General features: G+C 43.6%; 2 protein-coding genes across 2 annotated transcripts in view; one reads left to right on the forward strand and one right to left on the reverse strand.

The window, feature by feature from the left end:
* Positions 1 to 1,543: 1,543 nt before the first annotated feature.
* LOC139288067 (calcium/calmodulin-dependent protein kinase type IV-like) lies at positions 1,544 to 19,941 on the reverse strand. The gene is made up of 11 exons (XM_070909314.1): positions 19,835 to 19,941; positions 15,559 to 15,637; positions 14,304 to 14,366; positions 12,185 to 12,267; positions 11,567 to 11,639; positions 8,155 to 8,245; positions 6,359 to 6,433; positions 4,436 to 4,511; positions 3,755 to 3,881; positions 2,512 to 2,664; positions 1,544 to 2,056 (listed from the first exon to the last, which is right to left on the reverse strand). The coding sequence occupies exons 1-11, from the start codon at positions 19,939 to 19,941 to the stop codon at positions 1,544 to 1,546; spliced, it is 1,440 nt and encodes a 479-aa protein (XP_070765415.1).
* A 4,495-nt stretch (positions 19,942 to 24,436) lies between these two features.
* The window catches only part of fam174c (family with sequence similarity 174 member C), a 3,408-nt gene continuing 2,822 nt past the window's right edge, over positions 24,437 to 25,022 (forward strand). The window contains exon 1 of the mRNA XM_070909421.1: positions 24,437 to 24,844. Coding sequence (XP_070765522.1) covers positions 24,567 to 24,844 — 278 coding nt within the window. The 5' untranslated portion in view covers positions 24,437 to 24,566. The remainder of the gene's footprint in view (positions 24,845 to 25,022) is intronic.

The following is a 25,022-nucleotide window of genomic DNA, read 5'->3' on the forward strand; positions in this document are numbered from 1 at the left end:
CCAGAGTTTCCTGATTCTCTACAACGGAGGTGGCGAGTACAAAGTTAGCTTAATTAGAATAAGAAAGATATCGGAATTATCTTTTAATACCAGGTGCAAACGCTGTCTGTGACTGGACGTCAGCATCCAGACAGATATCAATGCAATGCTTCATTTGGTTGCAAATATGCTAGTTTATGTGTGCAGTTGACTTTTATTTTGGGACACACAATGCTGCGCTTCAGTCCGAGAGCTGAACTTTCATTACTGTGGTGAGAAGAGCCACCAAACACAGCCAGAGACACCATGTTAGTTTGATCTGAGCAGCAAACTGTGAGGAGTTTCACCTTTTTCAGTGTTTTTTGTGAGCTTTCTGATGATTAGCATGCTTCAAAATTGCATGATATTTCAATGAGGGTCTAATTCAATGATGAGGAGGGCAGAGCCAGAATCAAGCTAACATGCCACACAAGTAAAGTCCTGGTCACACCAGACCAGTAAGCTCAGAGTCCAGACAGAGTGATTACTACAGGGCTCGTTGGTGAACTACTGTAGCTAGCGGGCTCACTGCTAGCATGCAAGCCAGCCCAGAATGGGCTAGCCCTACTCACAGCTGCTGTCCAAGCTAACTGTCAGTTAGCAAATGTTGCCATTTTAAAAGCTGGTGTGACTGAACACATCCAGTTTCTCAGAGTATAAAATTTTTAATCCCGTTGTGTTTATGCTGCAGGTCAACTCAGAAGGCCAGCGAGTTATTTTGTTAACTCAAAGCGTTATCTAGCATGCTAGCTTAGAAATGCTAGCTAAGTATCAAGAGATAGCAGAAGGAGTCAAAGTTTGTCCTCTGTGTTGTCTGTAGTTTGTGCCATTAGATTTAAACAGTATTATATATAATCATATAATCATATTATATGATTACAAATGCTGTTTATTTTTTATAAAGATTTACCAGAAAGGAAGACTGTGAATCTGATTATTAAAATCTCATATGATAGAAATAATCTGGAAAAATATAATAGGCAGAAAATGAAAATGAAAAAATGTCTCTAAAGACCTCAGTATTTGATAAACAACAGAAAGAGTTTGTTGGTAGTTTTTATGTATAAGAAAATCTAAATGATGTTTAAATGAGAAGCATCTCCTTGGCAGCTTCTTGGCACGCTTTGTTGTTTTTCTTACCACAGCAACAAGAGCAGAGAAGATTTAATCGCTCATAAATCCTGATATGGGACAATCATCTCCAGCCTTCATACTGAAAAGCTGCAGCTCAACAGTAAAAACACAACAACTGTCCAGGCTGCAAAAACACCCCACAACCCTCAGTGAGTACGTATCTGTTAGTATGTTAGCGCAACAGCAGAGCAACAGAAATGGAAGTTGTTGGGGTTAAATGTTAGCTCTGGATGTTACAGATACTTTAGGTTATGGTGTAATTTGGTCCCAATAAATGATTTTAGATCTTTGTAAAAGGTTTAAGGAAGGCTGAACCTCATTATTTTTGTGATTTTTGTGGTCGTGTGAAACTGAAACAGAGTGAAATGTCTCCGCTCTGTTTGTCAGGTGATCACTGGCAGTGGGCGGCCTTACTGGCTGGCTCCGCCCCTGGCGTGAAGCCGTTGCTGAGGCTGTTGGGACTCGGAGGTGTGGCCAGTGTGGGCGTGGCCTCGACCCTGAGGGCAGGCTCAACCATGGAGCAGCTCTTCTGTGGCAGGCGGGGCTGGATGGGCATGGTTTTGGAGACGACGGACGCCTGACGTAGCCCGTCGACACGCAGTGGCGGTCTGGTGGGGGCGGGGCCGGTGGGCGTGACATCAGAGCTGGGTGGTTTTGGGCTGCGTGGAGGGGAGGGGCTGAGGGCACTTTGGTCGGCGGGCTTTGATTTCTCTTCCTGGGGCAGCTGCTGATCAGAGGGCGGGGCGTCTTTGTCTGCGGGGGTGGGGCTTGTTGACTCAGGAGGCGGGTCCTGCTGCATGCTGCTCTGCCTGGAAGCCCCCGAGCCTGGAATCTCACAGCTGTCGGTACGACGCCGCGAGCCCTCGTGCATTCGACTAGTGGCCACGACAGCCTTCATGGCAGCCTGTTGACACACACATTCACTATTAACATACACACACTGACCATTTCATAAGATACACGCTGCAGTAAAGGTCTCCAGAAACATGACAGTTATAAAAGGTCAAACTGGTTTATAAAGTTCTGATTTCACTCTGTTGTTGCTGGTATTTTTTATGGTTTGTTATTAACCCTTCGATGTAATTCTGTCTGAACACAGATGTTTACATTTACTGCTGGAATCATCACAGCTTTCTCTTTCCAGTGATAGTGGTATGTTTGATGTACTGCACATTGGGGATACATATCTGTAACTGCTGAAGCCTCATATTAACTTAATAGCACATAATGAGGAGTGACAGGGATCACTTCACTGCCAGTATGAAGACATGGGCATGTCGATGTTGTATTAACCCTTGAACCCTTGCCAGTTTCTGCTCAGTTTTCACTCACTGGTCAACACTAAGATGCCATCCTCACCTTAAGTTTGCGTCGAGCGTTGAACTCCTGTAGTTTCCTCTGTGTGGTGTCCATGTGGGAGAAGCGAGCAGCTTTGCCCAGCACCCATGGGTGCTGCAGAGCCTCCCGGACACTGAGGCGCTTGTGAGGGTCGAGGACGATCAGCTTACTGACCTGCAAACAGATAAACAGGGACAGGACCGAGTCCAGACCACCTGTCCAGGAAGGAATCCTCTCCAGGTAGCATTCAATGTGGGAGAGGTCAGGTCTGATCGAGCTGATAAGCAGTTAACTATTGGGTTGTACAAGTCTCAAGTCCCTCCATACAAGTCCAAGACATTCCAGACAATTCAAAGTTAAGGCTCAAGCTATTTGAAACTGGTCCAAGTCATTCAACACCGACCCAAGATAAACATCCACGACAAGAAGAAGAATTCCAAAACAAAGTCAAGCCATTTGAAACAGGTCCAAGTAAAGTCTCAAGTCATCAAAACAAGTCAAAGACAAGTCAGAAGCCATTTCAGAAAAGTTCCAGTTAATTCTTGGCTCATTTAAAACAAGTCCAAGTTAAGTATCATGTCGTTCAAGATCTAAAGCCAAGTCAAGTCTCAAACCCTTCAGGACAAGTCCAAGCCATGTGTCAAATCCTCCTAAAACAAGTCCAAATCATTTGAGATAAGTCAAAAAATTTGAGTTAATTTGAGTAAGTTCAAATCAAGTCTAAACTCATTCTAGACAAGTCCAAGCCATTGAAGACAAGTCTAACTCAAGTATCAACACATTCCAGACAAGTGCAAGTCAAGTCTTTAGAGACAAGTCTAAGTCCTTGCAGAACAAGTCCAAGTCATTCAAGAAAAGTCCCAGTCAAGTCACATGATACTATAATGGTCCTTGTAAGTAAGTTGAGACAAATCCAAATCAAGTCTAAAGAAAGCTCCAAAGTGCTACTAGAGATCTAGAACTCCACAGGGAACCTTTTAGTTTCAAGTCATTCCGGACAGGTCAACTCATTTAGGCAGACTAAGTCTTTCAGGTCACTGAATGCTGTCAGCACTAATAACAATGACATGACACTTCTTTTTCTTCAACAGAATATTTGATGTATTAAAACAATGAGGTTGAAAGCAATTTCTACTACAAATGTACACATATACAGCTTTTCCTTGTTTTGAATACAGATGAGTTTGGAATCAAACATAACTTGTCACAAACACTTAAGTGAAACAAAATGTGTTCAGCTTAAAGGAAGAACAGAGGAACTCACCAAATCCTTTGCATTGAGGGAGACATCGTCCCACCACGGAGACACAAACTCGTAGTCGCAGTTGAGGATGCGGCTGTACATGTACTGATCCCCCCTCGGGTCAAAGAAGGGCTCGAACCCACAGAGTCTGGAGAACAGCTCACAGTTAATGGCAGTTCATGATATGGCTGCCATTCAAGGGGTTAACTCATGACAAGCACTTTGTCAACAAAAATAAACATTACGATCTTTTGTCTCTTTTTTCAAATTGGTGAATAGTTTTGTGATTTTGCTGACGACCAAGAAACGAAAGCTCAAAGGGTGAATGACCTCCGAAGACTAAACAACTTTTGTTGTCACAATTATTACACATTTCAACTGAGAAAATGTCCACTTGTAGAGAACCACAGGGAGAACCACAGCAGTGTGTCGACTCTGCTGGTGAAGACAGTAAACATCAAACCCACTGAAGGCACCATAAACACACTCAATTAATGTCTGAGGCAAACAGATAAACAGGAAGCAGTTACATCACATTATGTCATCCTTTTTAGTGGCTGTTATGAGACAGACGGAAGACCATAAAACTTTAAATGTGAAATCCATACTGACAGGAATGAGTCAATACTGACTCACTTCATTGTGTGTGTGTGTGTGTGTGTGTGGATGCTCAGACTGGTCGGGAGGTGTTAATGGACTCACAGGATGTAGAGGATGACGCCCACCGACCACATGTCCACCTCAGGGCCGTAAGCATTTCCCCGCAGGATCTCTGGAGCTGCAGGCAGAGGAGCCTGTTAGCTGCCAGATGGCTGACAGAAGCTCTAACTGAGAGTATTGTAAAATCCCACCGAGCAGTGGCTGCTGTGAACGCATCACCGACCTCTACTGGACATCACAGTAACACAGGTCATGGAACACACCTACTACAGATATTATACCATCTACTACATCATAAACTACTGCTACTACACCATCTACTATTGCTACTACACCATCTACTACTGCTACTACACCATCTACATCTCCTACACCATCTACTACTGCTACTACACCATCTACATCTCCTACACTATCTACTACTGCTACTACACCATCTACATCTCCTACACTATCTACTATTGCTACTACACCATCTACTACTGCTACTCCACCATCTACATCTCCTACACCATCTACTACTGCTACTACACCATCTACATCTCCTACACTATCTACTACTGCTACTACACCATCTACTATTGCTACTACACCATCTACTACTGCTAATACACCATCTACTACTGCTACTACACCATCTACTATTGCTACTACACCATCTACTACTGCTACTACACCATCTACATCTCCTACACCATCTACTACTGCTACTACACCATCTACATCTCCTACACTATCTACACTATCTACTACTGCTACTACACCATCTACATCTCCTACACTATCTACTACTGCTACTACACCATCTACTATTGCTACTACACCATCTACTACTGCTAATACACCATCTACTACTGCTACTACACCATCTACATCTCCTACACCATCTACTACTGCTACTCCACCATCTACTACTGCTACACCATCTACTACTGCTATTACACCATCTACTACTGCTACTACACCATCTACACATCCTACACTATCTACTACTGCTACTACACCATCTGCATTTCCTACACCATCTACTACTGCTACTCCACCATCTACTACTGCTACACCATCTACTACTGCTATTACACCATCTACTACTGCTACTACACCATCTACATCTCCTACACCATCTACTACTGCTACTCCACCATCTACTACTGCTACACCATCTACTACTGCTATTACACCATCTACTACTGCTACTACACCATCTACATCTCCTACACCATCTACTACTGCTACTACACCTTCTACATTTCCTACACCATCTACTACTGCTACTCCACCATCTACATCTCCTACACCATCTACTACTGCTACTACACCATCTATATCTCCTACACTATCTACTACTGCTACTACACCATCTACTATTGCTACTACACCATCTACTACTGCTACACCATCTACTACTGCTACTACACCATCTACTACTGCTAATACACCATTTACTACTGCTACTACACCATCTACATCTCCTACACCATCTACTACTGCTACTACACCATTTACTATTGCTACTACACATCTACTGCTGCTAATACACCATCTACATCTCCTACACCATCTACTACTGCTACTACACCATTTACTATTGCTACTACACCACCTACTACTGCTACTACTGCTCCTACACCATCTACTACATTGCTACTACACCATCTACTACTGCTACTACACCATCTACTATTGCTACTACACCATCTACTACTGCTAATACACCATCTACTACTGCTACTACACCATCTACATCTCCTACACTATCTACTACTGCTACTACACCATCTACTATTGCTACTACACCATCTACTACTGCTACTACACCACCTACTACTGCTACTACTGCTCCTACACCATCTACTACATTGCTATACAATTTACTGCTGCTACTGCACCACCCAGATCTCCTACGACACCATGGAGTACTGCTAGTACAGCTACGTCACAGTGTAGGAGAGGTGATAAACTCACCGCAGTACCCCGGCGTACCACAGACGGTCTTCATGGTCACCTGGTCATCGATGATTTTGGAAAGACCAAAGTCAGCTGTAAGAGAGGAGAACATTTCTTCATCAGAAATAAATTAAAAGAAAAGCATTTTATTCTTTGTTTCCTCTTACTGTTGATGTTTTGACATTTTGTGTTTCTGATGTTTCCTGATTCTATTTCAAGTGAAAGGAGTGGGTGAAGCAGTGGAAGGTGGAGGCGGAGGAGAATGTGTCTCTCTGCAGGAGAGTCTCTGAACTAGAGGAAGGTGTTGGCGGTGAGGAGTCTCGCTGAAAGAGAGTGGAGGCTGAATGTGAGCTTCTTCCATCTGTAACTGTTAGCCGGAGGCCCACCGGCCATCTGGAGGCTGACACACACTGAGGCTTCTCCTGGTCCGCCAGATAAATGGACCACATAATCAGATAAGATAAGCCAGCGACGGGCTTCTGTTAGACATTCAGACTGATTGTGTTGTTCAAACTAAAGAAAATAAGATGATGCTGCTTTCAAGTGCTGTCAAAAATATCACTCCGACAAGTTCAGCTTGCAAGGAAAAAATAAAAAAGAAGGTTCAGTATGACAGCTGTTCTGTTATCTCCACATTTCAGATGAACTGCCGTGGTGGGCAGTATATTTACTCAAGCACTTTACTTCCATTTTCTTCTACTTGATACTTGATGTAATATTATAGGTTAAGATAAGATAAGGGGGAAATTCACAAGCTACCCAGCAGAATATAAAGTCATTAAAATGAGCTCCACCTTCAGCTGCAACATTAAAGTGATGAACACATGAATGCATCAATAATTGTAATCCAATAATTTAATATACATTATTCTGCATAAGGAGTACTTTTACTTTTGGTACTTTACTTTTACTTGAAACAGAGTGTTTTTACACTGTGGTATTACTACTTTTACTGAAGTAAAATATCTGAGTACTTCAGAACTTGGTGGAGCAGCTTTCTCCTGATCTGCTTCCTGGTCATGGACTAAAGTTCAGAACTCACAACGGCTTCATGTTTGTGTCTCCCTGGGAGAGTTCAAAGCCCCGATGAAAAACACCATCTACTACTGCTACTACACCATTTACTACTACTACACCATCTACTCCTGCTACTCCACCATCTACTACTGCTACTACACCATTTACTACTACTACTACACCATTTACTACTGCTACTACACTATCTACAACTGCTACGACACCATCTACTGCTAGTACACCATCTACTACTGCTACTACACTGTCTACGACTGCTACTACACCATCTACTCCTGCTACTACACCATTTACTACTGCTACTACACCATTTACTACTACTACTACACCATTTACTACTGCTACTACACTATCTACAACTGCTACTACACCATCTACTGCTAGTACACCATCTACTACTGCTACTACACCATCTACTACTGCTACTACACCATTTATTTTAGTTTTCTGGGAAAGCTGCAGCAGGCTTGAATTCCCCGATCACCATTTTTCTTGTCGGAGTCCACGTTTCTGTGTGAACTCCATGAAACTGTGGTGGTGAGTAAACTTGTGTTCTGACCGATAGTGACAATGGACAAAAGTATGAGATCAGACAACAACAAATCTGCTCAGGAAACTGAGATCTTCTGTCACATTACAGAAGATCTGTTTCCCTTTATAGGAAAACTCTCTCTATGTATCTGTAACAGTGCTGTTATCCTGATCACAGGCTGAGGTTCAATAAAGTTTCATTCAATTCTGTCATAATCAGATCTAAAACAGTCGTGTTGGTTTGTTACCGATCTTCAGCGGAGCGTCCAGCGACAGGTCAGCATACAGCAGGTTCTCTGGTTTGAGGTCACGATGCACAACACCGTTCTCATGGAGATACTGAAACACAAAAACACAGCCCTTAACAGTGGAAGGTCCTGCTGGAGCCCTCTACAGGCTGCAGTGTTTATTACAGCCACAGTAGGAAAGTGTTGGACAGAACAAACTGAAGGGAATGAGATGTGGAAAGACTTCAGGTGAGGTGGGGGTTGGCAGGACGGACTGTCTCCACTTTGTGAGACAATAGAAGCTGATAAATCACAAGATGTTCTTATTTTGGCTGTTTTTCCAACATTAAAAGCAGTCACATGACAGTTTGATTTATCATTGGTTACAAAATGCAGCTGTTCAATCTGTTATTTGGCTAATTGGCATCATTTTTCATGATAAATATCGAAGTATTTCTACTGCCTTTCTTTGCTGTACTGTGTATTGTGTACTGTGTACTGAGCTGCTCTCTAATGGCAGCCTACAATGCAGCATTTCACTGCATATGAGAGTGAAAACGTGTTCGTAGAAAACACCGCCACGTCCACCTGGTGGGGTCATGACCCTGAGTTTGAGAAACTGGTGGAAAAAAGATGTTGATGTATTCAGGGGCTGCGGGATGTTTCTGTGCTGCAGATTAAAGCCATACACACACACACACACACACACACACACCTGATACAGCAAATACAACTGTACTGTAATCCTAATAAACACACACACATACACATAAAAACACACATATACAGGCGTATGTTTCTCTGCGTGGTTGATGTAGGTCAGCTGTGGTCAGTGTGTGTTTCTGTGTGTGTGTGTTAATATGTGTGTGTGTGTGTGTGTGTATTAATCCTTTCTGGTTTTAATCTGTTCAGCAGCAGGATGGAAGCTGCTGTTACATAAGAGACCTGCAGCGTTACTGCACGCTGCTGCTGTGAGCAGTAACACTGCTGCCAGCAACACCTGCAACCAACTACAGCAACTACAGCAACATCTGCAACCAACTACAGCAAACAACTACAGCAACACCTGCAACCAACTACAGCAACATCTACAACCAACTACAGCAACCAGCTACAGCAACACCTGCAACCAACTACAGCAACACCTGCAACCAACTACAGCAACATCTCCAACCAACTACAGCAACACCTGCAACCAACTACTGCAAACAACTACAGCAACACCTGCAACCAACTACAGCAACACCTGCAAACAACTACAGCAACATCTACAACCAACTACAGCAACCAACTACAGCAACACCTGCAACCAACTACAGCAACTACAGCAACATCTGCAACCAACTACAGCAACATCTGCAACCAACTATAGCAACACCGGCAGCCAACTACAGCAACACCTGCAACCAACTACATCAACACCTGCAACCAACTACAGCAACACCTGCAACCTACTACAGCAACTACAGCAACATCTGCAACCAACTACAGCAACCAACTACAGCAACACCTGCAACCAACTACAGCAACATCTGCAACCAACCACAGCAACATCTGCAACCAACTATAGCAACACCTGCAACCAACTACAGCAACACCTGCAACCTACTACAGCAACACCTGCAGCCAACTACAGCAACTACAGCAACATCTGCAACCTACTACAGCAACACCTGCAACCAACTACAGCAACTACAGCAACATCTGCAACCAACTACAGCAACACCTGCAACCAACTACAGCAACGCCTGCAACCAACTACAGCAACCACAGCAACATCTACAACCAACTACAGCAACTACAGCAACATCTGCAACCAACTACAGCAACTACAGCAACACCTGCAACCTACTACAGCAACTACAGCAACATCTGCAACCAACTATAGCAACACCTGCAGCCAACTACAGCAACACCTGCAACCAACTACAGCAACTACAGCAACATTTGCAACCAACTACAGCAACACCTGCAACCAACTACAGCAACGCCTGCAACCAACTACAGCAACCACAGCAACATCTACAACCAACTACAGCAACTACAGCAACATCTGCAACCAACTACAGCAACTACAGCAACACCTGCAACCTACTACAGCAACTACAGCAACATCTGCAACCAACTATAGCAACACCTGCAGCCAACTACAGCAACACCTGCAACCAACTACAGCAACTACAGTAACATCTGCAACCAACTGCAGCAACACCTGCAACCAACTACAGCAACAACAACACCTGCAACTAACTACTACAACTACAGCAACAATTAGAGGTCTTCCTAGTTCTAAAATCTTGGACCTGATCCCAAACTGACCAGTTCTTTGGGTTTTCCCTGGTCTTCTCAGGCAGAGCTTCGTCATTACTGGCAGAGCAGCAGCTGCACTGAAGCTTCTGACGATCATTCAGATGATTATTTCCACTCATTATGGCAATAATTACATGTTATAATTATCACTGCCTTCTTTAATCCATTACAGTGTTTTTTCCTGTTGCTGCATATTCAGCCATGTTGGGCCCAAATAAGCTCCACGTTGCTGTGAAAAGCGCAGTGTTGTGTAAGCATGTCACTGAACGCCTCGTTTTTTAACCATCACATGTTGACATTTAAATATGATTTTGTGCCTCTTTCACGTTTGATTAAATCTGCAGAGAAACAGGAAGACTCTGATTCATCAGCTGGAGGAGGAAGAACTCCTACACCACAAAACAGACTTCTGTTAGAGAAGAACGTCTCTGTGCTAACAGACCTTAAAGGAGCAGTTCAACATTTACAGAAATCCTGTCAGATGTTTCAGATGGTTTCATCCCTGTGTCCAGAGATAGGCCCAGGATGTGTTTAGCTTAGCACAAAGACTGGAGTCTCAATCAAGAGACAAAAAACCACCTTACAGCAACTTCAACTGATTTACATGTTGTATCTTGTTAGCTAACAAGCTAGTCAGCTGGGTTTAGTTGACAGTGGAGCCAGGGGTCAAGATCTAGGAGCTACTTCCAACTAACTCTAAGCTAACTGGACTGAGAAGATAACTCTACTTGAGTTGCTAACGCCATTGAGAAGGCATTCGCTAACACTCAGTTAACAACGAGAAGCTAACTCTAAACTAACAGGATCTAAAAGCTAACTGTAAGCTAAATGTATCTAGAAGCTAACAGCATGACACTTTTCCGATATAAAAACAACATCAGGGGAAAGAACGTTTCAGAGCAGCTGGTTAATGTGGTTTAGTGTGCAAAGCTGCAGAGACTGAACAGAGATGGAGGAAGCGAACCGTAATCTAATGAGCGGAGGGAAGGATGGAGCTGGATGATCCACTCTGATTGAGACCAGTGACAGCAGAGACGTAGCTGCTGTGTGACAAGAACCAGAATCTCAGTCAGTGCTAGATTTTCCTGACAGTGGGAACAGACAGTGAACGCAGCAGTCTTACCGCCACAGCCTCCAGGATCTGTTTGATGACATGAGCGGCGTCTCTTTCGCTGTAGTAACCACGCTCCACGATCCTGCAAACAAACCCCAGGTAAAAATATCAGGCGACACAAACCCAGAGAGCAGCACGACGCCTGTACATTCACGTTTCCTTCACTGTCAACATTTTTACTTTTCATACTGGGACCAAAGACCATTCTGCGTGGAGGTGGATCACATCTATATATTTTGATGAGATGACGTCATTAAAGACGATGGAGAACCATGTGGAGAACATGATGGAAATGTGACATTTGTGGTGTGATGAAGGTCACAGCCTATTTCCAGCTCTTCACTTTCAGTCACAGCTTCATTTATTCATCAAGTCTGTTTCTGTTTCACTTTGTCAAATATTGTTTTTATTGATAAACCAACTTTTCCTCGTCAGCCAAGCGTAAAAACTTTCTTGTGTTTTTCCATTTTTTCAGGACTTTCTGCTGTTTTTCTGCACAAATTGAAACTGGAGGATGGAAACACACCTGATAACACAGGAGAGCCATACGAGTGAGTAACGTCAGACATTTGGAAAACTACTGTCCTTTGTTAAACACACATGCACAGGTAGAGTAATATACTGTACCTGTCGAACAGCTCTCCACCTGTCACCAGCTCCAGCACCAGAGCGATGTCAGTGTCCGTCTCAAAGATCTCCTTCAGCTGGATCTGAGCGACAAGAAGAGAAACAGGATCTTCTGTATAACATCAACGTGTATACATATCGATGAACAGTTTACACAGATTTAAAACAATCACAGAGACGTAAACACTGAACTAGTTAATGTCCTGCCGCTTGTAGTGCAGCTCTCTGACCCTGCTGTCCATCCAGAAGCAGCTCTGATCTGTGTTTCACTTCAGTGACGGTGACGTTCTGATCTTTCTTCTGCATCATCACACAATATTAAAACATGGTGGAACAGAGCGAGCGCTCCAAGGAGTTTCTGCACTTTGCAAAAGAGAGTCGGACACAGTGAAATGTAACGGTGGTCTGACATGACTCAGCTAATCCAACAGATAACGTTCAACTTGTGCATGAAACCTGATTAACCTGACAGCGAAATGACTTCTGATCTCTGGGTTGAGTGTTCATTCACTTCTTGTTACAAGCTCGATTTGTGTCAAAAAATAATACTTTTTGAGTGTTGGCATATCTAAATCCTTCTTTTCTCTCAGTGGGAGGGTACATTCATTTATGCAGTGAAATGTGATTTGCAGTGAGTAGCTAGCTCCGCCGATCATATAACTCCACACCTGACCGTTAGCTCGTGGCTAGTTAGCAGAGCAATATCATAGCAGGAGGTGTGTGTTTTGAGTTCAGCTGGTGTGTAAACGAAGACTGTGGTTGAGGTCTAATTTATTCATTTATCCTCCTGCTGATCCAACAGGTGTGGGTGGAGGTCACGCCCACTTTTGAGCGAACCAATCACATCTGCAGGATTAGAGTTAAATCCCTCTTGTAACCACTTGTTCTGCTTCACTCTGAAAAACGTCACATTACTGAAGATAAAGATGCTCCGACTTCTGTTTTTGACACATATAACAACTATTATTAATAACAATTATTATTAATAATTATTACTATTATTAATTATTAATAACAATAATTATTATTAATTAATAATAGTTCTGATTCTGATTCTGATTATTGTTTTTATCTTATATCATTGTTGGGTATTTTATTCCATTTTATTTTTGTTTATTATTTTTAATTGCCTGGGTTTATTTGCCACCTGAAATAGCTTCATCCTGGTTCAACCATGTGAAGCTCTTTGTAACTTGTAATAAAGTTTTCATTATTATTATTATTATTATTATTATTATCAGGTGTATTGCAGCCTGAGTCATCAGGAATCATCCAGTATGGGACAAAAAGATGGCACCCAGTCACCACAAATTTCTCGCCGAGCACATAAGCCAAAGACGTTTCCTTGCACAGGACCCTGGTGCAAGAGATGAGAAGCACTGACAAGGAGAAGCAAGCTTAAAGGTCCTATATGTAACAATATGCAACAATTCACAAGTATGAATCTCTTTTTTTGGTCCAAATAAAATATAGGGACATTACAGATAGTAACGTTATTCTAAATATGATTGTAAATGACAGTAAATCAGTCTGGTGTCACTTCACTGTTTTGGCTCGCTCGCCTACAGACTGCAGTTCACTTCACGGCCACAAGTGTTGCTAAAAACAAGGACTTTCTGAAAACTCCATACAGGACCTTTAATGGAGCTCTACAGGGACAAAGAGACAACTGGAACATGCGCCGCATCTCATCTATTAACACACAGTCACTATAGCAAACAACTAGGAACAACCAAATATTGACCAAGACACCCTTGCAACCACAAAGCAACACCCCTAGCAACCGCCCAGAGCACCCTGGAAACCTACAGTTTAATAATATTGCAGAAGTCAACATCACAATCGGAATATTTTGCTAATATTCATATATGATTATGATTATTACTTTATTGTTAACCTAGAGGAAAACTTGCATGTACAGTGTATAGGCAGTGACGTACACAACCACAGTAACACAATAAGATCTGACAATAGAATAATGTGTACAAAAATATGCAAAATATATAAGATACATCTAAAACATATAAAAGAATCCCACTGGTTCTGTGGTTAGTCTCACACAGTTTACAGTGAAACATTATTAAATGAATTATTACTGTCACAGCAGAAACATACTTACAATGTTTGGGTGGGAAAGACGCAGCAGGACACCGATTTCAGTGCGAACTATTTTCTTGTCGATCTGCGACAGAAGAAACATGAGACTGAACATCTGATGTGTTCAAAGGTTCAAACACTGACAGGAAGTGAACATAAACTGCCTCGAGTCCAATAAGACAAACTAGATGAGGAGACACATCACAGTATTACTTTTACAGTTAGCATCAGTTTCATCTCTGTGTGTGCAGTACAGAGATACTGTAGGTCCAGGACATAGTTAGCCTAGCTTAGCCCAAAGACTGGAAGCAGGGGGAAACTACTAGCCTAGCTCCATCAAAGGTGTCAATTTTTCTCGCATTTCTTTTTCATTCTTTTTGTGTGCATCTTTTTGAATGAAGACAAATAATATTACAAACGTGAATATATGTTTTTATGAGTGTGTATTTAAATGCTCTATCTTGTTAGCTAACATGCTAGTCCCTTCCATTTAAGAATCAGCTGGGCTCACTAAAAACTCCTTCATTAAAGATACGTGTAGCTTAAATCAGACAGTTTAACAGGGAAAGCCGTAAGTCCAGGTAGCTTCTAGGTCCTGTTAGCATAGGGTTAGCCTCTAGATCCTGCTAGCCTAGGGCTAGCTTCTAGGACTTGTTAACTCAGAGTCTAGGTCCAGTTAACTTATTTAGGCTCTAGGTCCTGTTAGTTCACGGTTAGACTCTGGGTCCAATTAACTTAGAGTTAGCTTTTAGGTTGTGTTAGCTTAGGGTTAGGGTTAGCTTCTGGGTCAAATTAGCTTAGAGTTAGCTTTTAGGTCTTGTTAGCTGAGCATTAGCTTCTAGGTCCTGTTAGCTCAGGGTTAGCTTTTAGGTCCTGTTAGCTCAGGGTTAGCTTCTGGGTCCAATTAACTTAGAGTTAGCTTTTAGGTCTTGTTAGCTGAGCATTATCTTCTAGGTCCTGTTAGCTCAGGGTTAGCTTCTAGGTCCTGTTAGCTCAGGGTTAGCTTCTGGGTCCAATTAACTTAGAGTTAGCTTCTAGGTCTGGACTCCTGGCTCTGCAAAACTAAACTCAGCTGACTCTTGGACTGGTGATTAGCTTGTTAGCTAACACAATACAACATGTAAAAGTCTGAATTGTAAGGTGGATTTTCTCCTTTGATGGACAAGACTAGCAGTTTCGCCCTGCTCCCAGTATTTGTGCTAAGCTAGGATAAACATTTCCTGGACCCCTGTCTGTGTTCCTGACCTCTGGTTCCTCCATCATGGCCGAACACTGACCGTTTTCTTGAGGACTTTGAGGGCAAAGGGTTTCTGAGTCTGTTTCTCCTCACAGCGATACACGATGGACGTCGCTCCTCTGTAAGAAAACACAAAACAACAATCCAGAGCTTTAAACCTGAACGCTGCCCTGACGACTGACACCACACGTGTATTTGTAGACAGCATGTCAGGAACATGCGGCTGTGAAAGGTTTGGATAAAGTGAACATTTCCACAGCTGAAACTGCTGGATTTACCAACCAACAGGGTCGCTGGTCAGATCTTTTATTGAGATTCTTCTACTGAAGACAAACAGGCTCCTGAAAGATTTGATTAATTACAGGAATTTACAGGAAGAATTATCTTGAAAAAAGAAATGCAGAAGTGTGTCAGTCAGAGCGTCGGACAGATAATCCATTTTACAGCTTCTGCTGCAGAAACTGTCTCCTCCTCATCCTGTGAGGAGTCCATGAGTCCTCACAGAAGAGTCATGTCGACACCAATTCTCCCCGACTGTGAAGATGTGTGTGTGTGTGTGTGTGGGGGATCTGTTATTCTGCTGGGACAGATGGAGGAAACAGATCCATCTGAAAAGCCCCCCTGCACACACACACACACACACACACACACACACACACTCACAGTTCTGGCTGGTCTCCATGGCAACAAGACACCTGGTAACAGAGCTGGTGGCGACCTGCTCACACGTTTCTGAATTCCCTGCTGACATCATTTTACTGTTTCCACTGAGCTGCTAGTGTTGTTGTTGTTTACTGAAATAACAACAAACAACACCCACATACACACTGTGTGTAAACACACACACAATACACTGTAAATACACACATTGACAATAAACAAACACTGACAGAAGCTTCAGCTCCTACAGTTGAGGCTCTGTCACACCTGGAGTTGTCTTTTAGTTCTGGTTCGGTTCTTATACAAACAACCCAAGAGCAGTAAACATGAAGTCATATGACTAACAGAGAACTCACTGATTGGACAGTTTTGGTGATGTCAACCATTAAATCTACATTTACAAAGATAATAATGTTCAGTTCATGTTGAGGTTGTTAGAGAGGAATTAACGTTAGCAGCGTCAGTCCTCCACTTTACTCCAGACTGAAACGCCTCATCAGCTGCTGGATGGACTGGGATGGGATGTTTTTCAGACCTTCATGGTGATCCTCTGACTCTTCATCAGCGCCACCATCAGGTCAACATGTTCATGTGTCCAACACTTTGGTTTATAACCAAATACCTGCAGAACTGATGACATTCATCAGCCTCAGCTGGACTCTGTGTTTTGGCATGCTAACACGCTAAACTAAGATGCTAAACATTAAACCTGCTGAACGTGAGCATGTGAGCTGTCCATTCAGTCTGAGTTTCTGTCTGCTGGGGGCTGACTCTGGTCAGCGGTTTTAATCCATATGTGGTTCATTTGGGGAAGTAATTACAGATGACCTCTTGTTTTTCCTTGTATCTTTTGTTTTTTAGCTTATTGTTGTTTACATCTAGTCAATTGTCTCTATTAAAGCAGCTGACTCAGCTGTTAGCAGCTCCTGTCTGCAGTGTCCTCAAGGATGGACAGATAACCATCACTGGATCACTGTGACACTGAAGGAAACTTAAAAACATAATTATCTGGCAAGTTCTGCAGCATCTTTTTCCTCTGATTTGTAAGTAGATTTCTGGAGGTTTATTCTGGATGCACATCAGAGATAATGACGTCCTCTGGAAGTAGGCGAGCAATTGTGTCTCGACGCCTTCCACATAGGAATTTTGGTCTGACTGCAGCACAAGGGCCACTGCATGATTCTTCCTTTGCCCTCCGCAAACATGTACATGGCGGTCTGCGGCTCGTTGGCCCCCGGGACCTCCCACCTGATCATTTCCTCTTCCATCTCCTTTCAAAACACACCGCCAATCAGAATCCTTTATAGAGACGACATGAACAAGGAAGTAGAAAACAAGACAAATAGTGTACAGTACAAAAAACTGTCACGTATAGATTCAAAAGGGTCCAACTGCAGCACCTCAGGCCACTCAGACCTCTATCCTCAGACCTCCCTGCTCAGACCACTCAGACCCCCCTCCTCAGACCTCCCTCCTCAGACCCCTCAGACCTCCCTCCTCAGACCTCTCTCCTCAGACCTCCCTCCTCAGACCTCCCTCCTCAGACCCCTCAGACCCCCCTCCTCAGACCTCCCTCCGCAGACCCCTCAGACCTCCCTCCTCAGACCTCTCTCCTCAGACCTCCCTCCTCAGACCCCTCAGACCTCTCTCCTCAGACCTCCCTCCTCAGACCCCTCAGACCCCCCTCCTCAGACCCCTCAGACCTCCCTCCTCAGACTTCCCTCCTCAGACCCCTCAGACCTCCCTCTTCAGACCCCTCAGACCTCTCTCCTCAGACCTCCCTCCTCAGACCCCTCAGACCTCCCTCCTCAGACCCCTCAGACCTCCCTCCTCAGACCTCCCTCCTCAGACCCCCCTTCTCAGACCTCCCTCCTCAGACCCCTCAGACCTCTCTCCTCAGACCTCCCTCCTCAGACCCCTCAGACCTCCCTCCTCAGACCCCTCAGACCTCCCTCCTCAGTCCTCTCTCCTCAGACCTCCCTCCTCAGACCCCTCAGACCTCCCTCCTCAGACCCCTCAGACCTCCCTCCTCAGACCCCCCTCCTCAGACCCCCCTCCTCAGACCCCCCTCCTCAGGCCACTCTGATGCAGGTTTTATTGCCCCCTGCTGATGTTTCAGAATTCATTGTTAGGTCATAGTTTGCAGAATATAATTATATGAAAACTATATATTAGAAATCTAATTATGAATATATGAAGACTATATATACTGTATGTATATTACAATTATTAAAACACATTATCATTATTAGGTATTACAATAATTAATCAATCATTAATAAATTCACATGTATGAGCTCTGAAGCTCCACAAACTTCCATTACATTGATTATTGTCATCACACATGTGAGTAATGTTAGTCTAATTTTAATTTCATATTATCAAATATGCCAATAAAGCTGATAATGTGTTCATATTTGTGTTCAGAATAAACACTTTGTTGAAAATGCATTTATGGATCTGCTAACATATTAGCTATGAGCTACCACAGGCTGTATGCAGTAAACTGTAAGCTATGTTAGCTAACTACGGGAGATTATAGTAGTAAGCTAACAGGCTAGCAGTCGGATCTGTAAATCCATTTTCAACAACAAAGTATTTAGTCTGAACACAAAAATGAACACATTATCAGCGTTATTAGTATATTTGATAACATAAACGTAGTATTAGACTATCAGAATCAGAAATACTTTATTGATCCCCGGGAGGAAATTACACAAACTATCATTACTAACATGTGTAGTCTTCACTGCTTCTGTGTCCCCCACAAGCTGGAAGCACGGCCAAGAAAGCAGTGGCAGCCGCCGGCAGCGCAGCGGTGCCTTACCAAAGTCGGCCTTGTAGATCTAATGTGAGACTCAGTACCTGGCTTTGTTATTTCTCGCCTCAACTTTGTTCAGACACATATTTTGGTGGACTGCTGAGGTGAAACAAGTGAAAGTTTACGAAGCCTAGTTCACACAACAGACCCCCACTACTCATGCTTCTGGGCCTTAGGAGGGAGGACTGCAGGTGGACCCTTCTCTGCAGATTTGCCTGGTTTCTTCTTCTGCAGCCGACTGTGTGGAGTACGTACTCATGAACTGTTGGGCGGAGGAGGTGGAGCACGCTGAGAGCTTCAGGCTCTCCATCTGTCTCTGTTTCTGCTGTGTTGTATTATTATTGTGTGTAAATACAGAATATGAATGTGAGTGTGACCTCAGTTCAGGGTCAACGTAAACTCAGTGAAGCCAGTTCTCTAATGAAATGGTTTTTCATTAATTACTTAATGGGACAGAACTGATGCTTTGTCTCCTCCAGACTTGTAGATTTAAGTCCCATCCTCGTACCCCCCAGTCATGAAGGCTAGCTACGAGACCCCCCCATCATGATATTCATGAGTCTGCTGGTTTTCACAGAAAATTCAGATTGTTGTGATGTCAGTTCCAGTCCTGAAGGTGTGGTCCACTTTACACCACAACATACAGTTAGACCCTCTACAGGCTACATATCAACGGACCCCCCTGTTCATCTTACATTAGGATAATTCTGGACCTGAGGAGGATCACTTGGACCCCTCATGTGGGCAACTTTGACCCAATGAGGGGTCCATGTGAAGTCATCACCATCAAACTGTGTCAGTTTACCCCTGTGCCCCCATATAATGTGGTCCAGACCTGCCCAGCTCGGAGCTGAGGGTGTAGAACTCCTCCACCGTCCCGTCCCGCCTCGACCCGTCCACCCAGAACTCCACCGGCTCCGAACCAGGCCGGGACGTCGGCATGGCGACAGCAGAACTCCCCAAAACCAGAACCAAGAGGACCAGGAACGAGTCGAAGATCACACCAGAACCGGGACCGGTGGTTCAGACCGGTTCAGGTGTGACCCGATCAGAACCAGGAGCAGAGTAATCCAGATCAGATCTCAGATTTAAATCCAGCTCGGTAAAACCCAGATTAGAGGAGCAGAGGGGGGATGATTCATGATCCTGATGGGCTTTAATCCAGACCAGCAGGAGGAGGAGGAGGAGGAGGATCCGCCTGCTCCCGCAAACTCTCAATCAGGACCGTTTATCAGAGAGAAAGACCGAACCTGAAAAACTCTAAAAGAAACAAATAAATGAAATCCTCAGTGACAGACACGACTCTTCACTCCGGACTCAACCAGGAACCGGGATCCAGACGCACCAGGTCCAGATGTGTCGCAGCTTCCATCGGGCCTAAAACCCTCTCAGATGTCGGATCAGTTCAGTCCATCAACCCCCTCCCGGGTTTCATTCGTATTTTCGTGCTTTTACCGGGAGAAACGGTCCGTCCGTCCCTCCGGAGCGCAGCAGCCTCCCGGTGGAGCTCCAGCCCGGTGAGCCGCGACAACAACACCGGAGCCCGGGTGCGGAACCAGACAGCGAAACCCGGACAGGTTCGGTGCGAGATGTCGCTGTTCGGTGCTCGAAGGTTTGATTCCCGGGCAGGGCTGCTCCAGATGTCCGCCGGATCTGCAGAGAGAGAGATGCTGCTGTAATCTCACAGCCCCGCCCCTCTGTCACCGCGCCGACCAATCACAGCCCTGCACGGGAGCCATGCCGCGCTCCCGTTGGACGGCCGGCCTGTCAATCACTGACGCCTCTGTCAGCAACCTAAATACAGAAATAACCTAAATACAGAAATGTACATTAGCGTGACATCTGGAGGCTTTGATCCTGCGGGAATCAAACCCGCAACCCTGACACCGCCTCACGTGCTCCAGAGAATCACAACAGTGAGACACGTGATTCTGTTCAAGAAACACCATTTAGGTCTTCATCAAACCCAGATTCATTGTTCAGACGGGCTGTGGACAATCAAAGCCGCACGTTACTTTATTTCAATTATTCTTCAACATTTAAACCGAGAACAAAAGATTTTAATGGAAAGAAAAAATATGAATAATCCTGAAAATATATCAATAAAATATCTGGAAAATAAGCCAAACAACAGCAGTAAGGTACCAGTGAAACACCCTGACAGGTACATCAGAAGAGCCGCTATACACGCAGGTGAGATAATGAGAGAGGGGGGGACAGGTGGGCTGGGGGGTGAGGGGGGATCAGCTGACTATGATTGGCGGGAACACACTGAGGACACCTACAGGGCAGGTGGGGAACGGCAGCCGTTGTCACATTTTGTATGAAGGAGGAACTTATTGGAAAGTAAAGACATTTTCTTCCACATTATATTTTCGTTTCGAGTTCATCGCCAAAGATCAATAAATGAATATCAGTCAGAATACTTTCCATAATATGAAACTCTGAGTCGTATCTGACCCAGACAGCAGTGACCCTCTCAGGTGAGGATGGATTCATTATCACCGCGTGATGTCAGCTGTCCAGATGTGAGCGCGCTCAGTGCTCATCAGCTGAAAGGCTTCAGGCAGGTAGACAGCTGCTGCGACAGTTAAACCATCAGGAGGAGGAAACAGAACCAGCGCCAACATCAACCAGGAGTTTCTGATCAGAACCACATGTTCCCACAGAGGCCTGAATCCAGCTGGGACCTGTGTTATGACCCGGCTCTTAGGCCACTCGACCAGGAGACATAGCAAAAAGATATTTATTAAACCAAATTAAGTCAATTAAAGTGCCAATTAAGGATTAAGATGTGGGGTGTGGATGTCAGTGCTGTCAGTGTGTGTGTGTGTGTGTTGTAAGGTGTGAAACCAGGCATAAGGACAGCTAACAAACAGGGTCTGTAGGGAGAGAGCCAGACTCAAATAACGTGGGAAACCAGCGCGTCCCTCAGGTGTTCCAGGCCATGAAGTGAGCAGAGAGACAGGTGAGTCATCAGACATCAACAAAACTCTGATTTGGATATTTCATATTCATTCAGTTTACTAAATGTGGCGGTGAGATGTCGAAGCCTTTATGTATTTATTCATTTCTTGGCCTGAAATTTAGTCTAAAAACACTGTAATTAGCTCATAAAATATATCTATTCATTTTACTCAAGTTTTTATTTTTATTTTCAGATTTTTCGGCCCATGACATTCAGTTGTTGTGAAGAGATAAAAGAAGCCATTAAGAGTGATGCGTGTGTTTCATGTACTCATGTGAAGCCGTTTCTGCAGCTGTTGTGATGCTACCATGGCAACTGAAAACTCACCATTTGAAATTTGGGGTACTTGTGTTTTGTCACCTGTAGCTGCGGAGGTAATGGTGATGTCATCTCTACCCAGTTACCCAAACAAAGGTTGGACCATTCTGCGTTCCCATATGAAATGTTGAAATGTGACAAAAGAATCTCTTCCTGGCACCTCCAGCACAGATGATGTCCAACAGTATGTAATATCTGATCCTGAGTACATTTCCCTTCAGCTTCCTTTATGTATTTCCCATGGCCGGACACAATCGTCCACCCTCCCTTGTCCTCAAATGTGCACTTTAACTCTCTCGGCCATAACGGCCTTGAATGCAAACCCTCATGGCTGAGACGCTGGTCGGTAGAAGACAGACGCTCGATCACAGTCCACAGGTAGTTTGAAGAAGTCAAGGATACGTTTTCAGCTCTGCCTGTGATCTTGGAGGTCATGCAGTTTCTTATCTGTAGTATTTCCAGAAGTGGTCCTTTCTCTCGAGATGGTAGCCTCCTTTCTCACTCTGTCTGTATATGACATGAACACCTCCTTCCAGCCCTTTAATATTTGCAAAATCTCTAATATCAATAGCACAACACTGAGCGGTGATAAAGAGCAGCCCTGCTGTGTCGCTCTAGAAGGATTAAATGAGGGTGAAATCAGGCCATTACTCATTACTGCTGCCTTTGGGTTCCTGTATGGTGTTCTGACCCATTTACAAAAGACGAGGCCGAATCCAACATGTGTTAAAGTGCTAAATAAAAACTCCCATTCAAGCCTATCAAATGCCTTTTCGATGTCCAACAATGTTAGATGCAAAAATCTTCTCATGTTGTCAGTAGATGGTCTATGTTTCATATATCCTACTTGATCAGGGAAAAACTTTTTCTATGTTGGAGAGAAATACATTTACCTCCTCAGAGTTGTTGAGGAAAGAATTGATTTATATACATTATAATAACAACATTTATAATTCTTTTCTTGGACATTTCATCCTAATATGTAATTTGCCAGGTTTGTAGAAACATTATGTTATCAAGAATACTAAATATAAATTAAGTAGCTCCACTGTTTTTATTTTTCTTAATTGTACAGTCAATGTCTTATATTTTCATGGAGATAAATCAATTCAGTCATGTATCCTTATATATTTAATGGAACAAGTGTCTTCTTCAGTTCAAGCCATTAACCACGGTTCTGTGATGTTAACACGAGAACAGTATGTAACATCAGGGGGAAATAGGCCCAAAACTGCATGTTGGTGAACTTTGACCCTTACTACCTCCAGTATACAGGCGAGGACTGGAGTCACATGACTTGGACTTCATTGTGTGGTCAATTAAATTTGAGGGTGGACTAAAGGTCAGATGTGAATGGAAGGCTGCTGATTGATCTGGCTGAGGACAAAGAGCAGGTCAGCATATATACCTCTGCTGATGAGAGAGGAAGCATTAAACTGCTGGATTTGTTAATGGAGTTTGGCATAAGGACAATTAAATTAATTGTCAGTTAGACAAATAAATACACACCAAATTATTAACTACTGTAAATTCACTTGGCATGCATCTCACACTGCCAATCCTCTTCTACCAATTTCACATTTATGGCTGCATCTAGCATACCTAACAATTATAAAATATCCTGATATAATAGTTCTGTACCTCCTCATAAACTGTGACAAAAACTAACGTTACCTTCCCCTGTACGTGGACAGACATTACACCAAACTGCATCCATAAATCTTACAATTGAATGATTTCTCTAATATGAGTAGGTATTCATACTTTGTAAAATGTGATTGATATGTTTTTCTAAAGCTGGAGGGGGCACTCTTCAGTTCAGCGTCCATCTGATCTGAAAATATTTGAAATATGTTTTTTTTTTAAAGTAAAATAAGCAGATCATTTTGTATTTTGTGCATATGTTGCGTCGCGTACATTCAGCCATTTAGTGATTCACTGCATTCATACTTACTATTATGTTGTATTTGTGTAATTTAATCCCTCAAATAGTTCTTGCAGGTGTCTGGATTCACTGTGTGATTGGTTAGCAGGTACTACCTGAAGGCCTACGAGTCAAACTGAGGGAGGAAGTAACCCAAAAATCTCTCTGACGTCAGCAGTAGGTGGACGTGAACTTCCTAGTTTGGATTTACTTTATATCAACAAAACCAGAGGCAGAGTTCAGCTAGCGCGACGTGTATCTGGAAAGCCCCGGTTCCCCTTCTGTTCCGGTTAAAAAGTCCAACTCTCCCGCCATTGTTGTGTCTTTTATTTCGCGCGGAGTGTTTGTAGGTGTAAAATGACTTTTTACAGAGTTCTCTCGGCGCTTCTTGTACCGATCTGTTGGGTGTTCGTGTGCGTGGCGGAGGATGTGACCAAACCTACCGGCAGCACCGCGGCGTCCAGACCCGCAGTGACGAACTCCAGTGGGGCAAACTCCACACACAGCGGCGGGAGGAGTCACGGAGGACTGTTTAACGGCCTCAATGTGGACAGCTCGATGATCCAGAGGGCCCTGTACGTCCTGATCGGCATCACCATAATCGGAGTTCTTTACTTCCTCATCCGAGCTGTGCGGTGAGAACAACTGTTACACCACTGCTGCGTAGGGACAGATTCTACGCCAAACTCCATTCATATATGCAGAGAATCAGTAAAAACGTAATGTTTAGGTAGCAAAATGCAATGTAAAACTATCTGCCATGAAAAAAGTGCAGTTTATATTTTATTGTCTAAAATGTGAAAACGATTACAC

The sequence above is a fragment of the Enoplosus armatus genome, chromosome 7 (assembly GCF_043641665.1).
Source record: "Enoplosus armatus isolate fEnoArm2 chromosome 7, fEnoArm2.hap1, whole genome shotgun sequence".
Lineage (NCBI taxonomy): Eukaryota > Metazoa > Chordata > Actinopteri > Centrarchiformes > Enoplosidae > Enoplosus > Enoplosus armatus.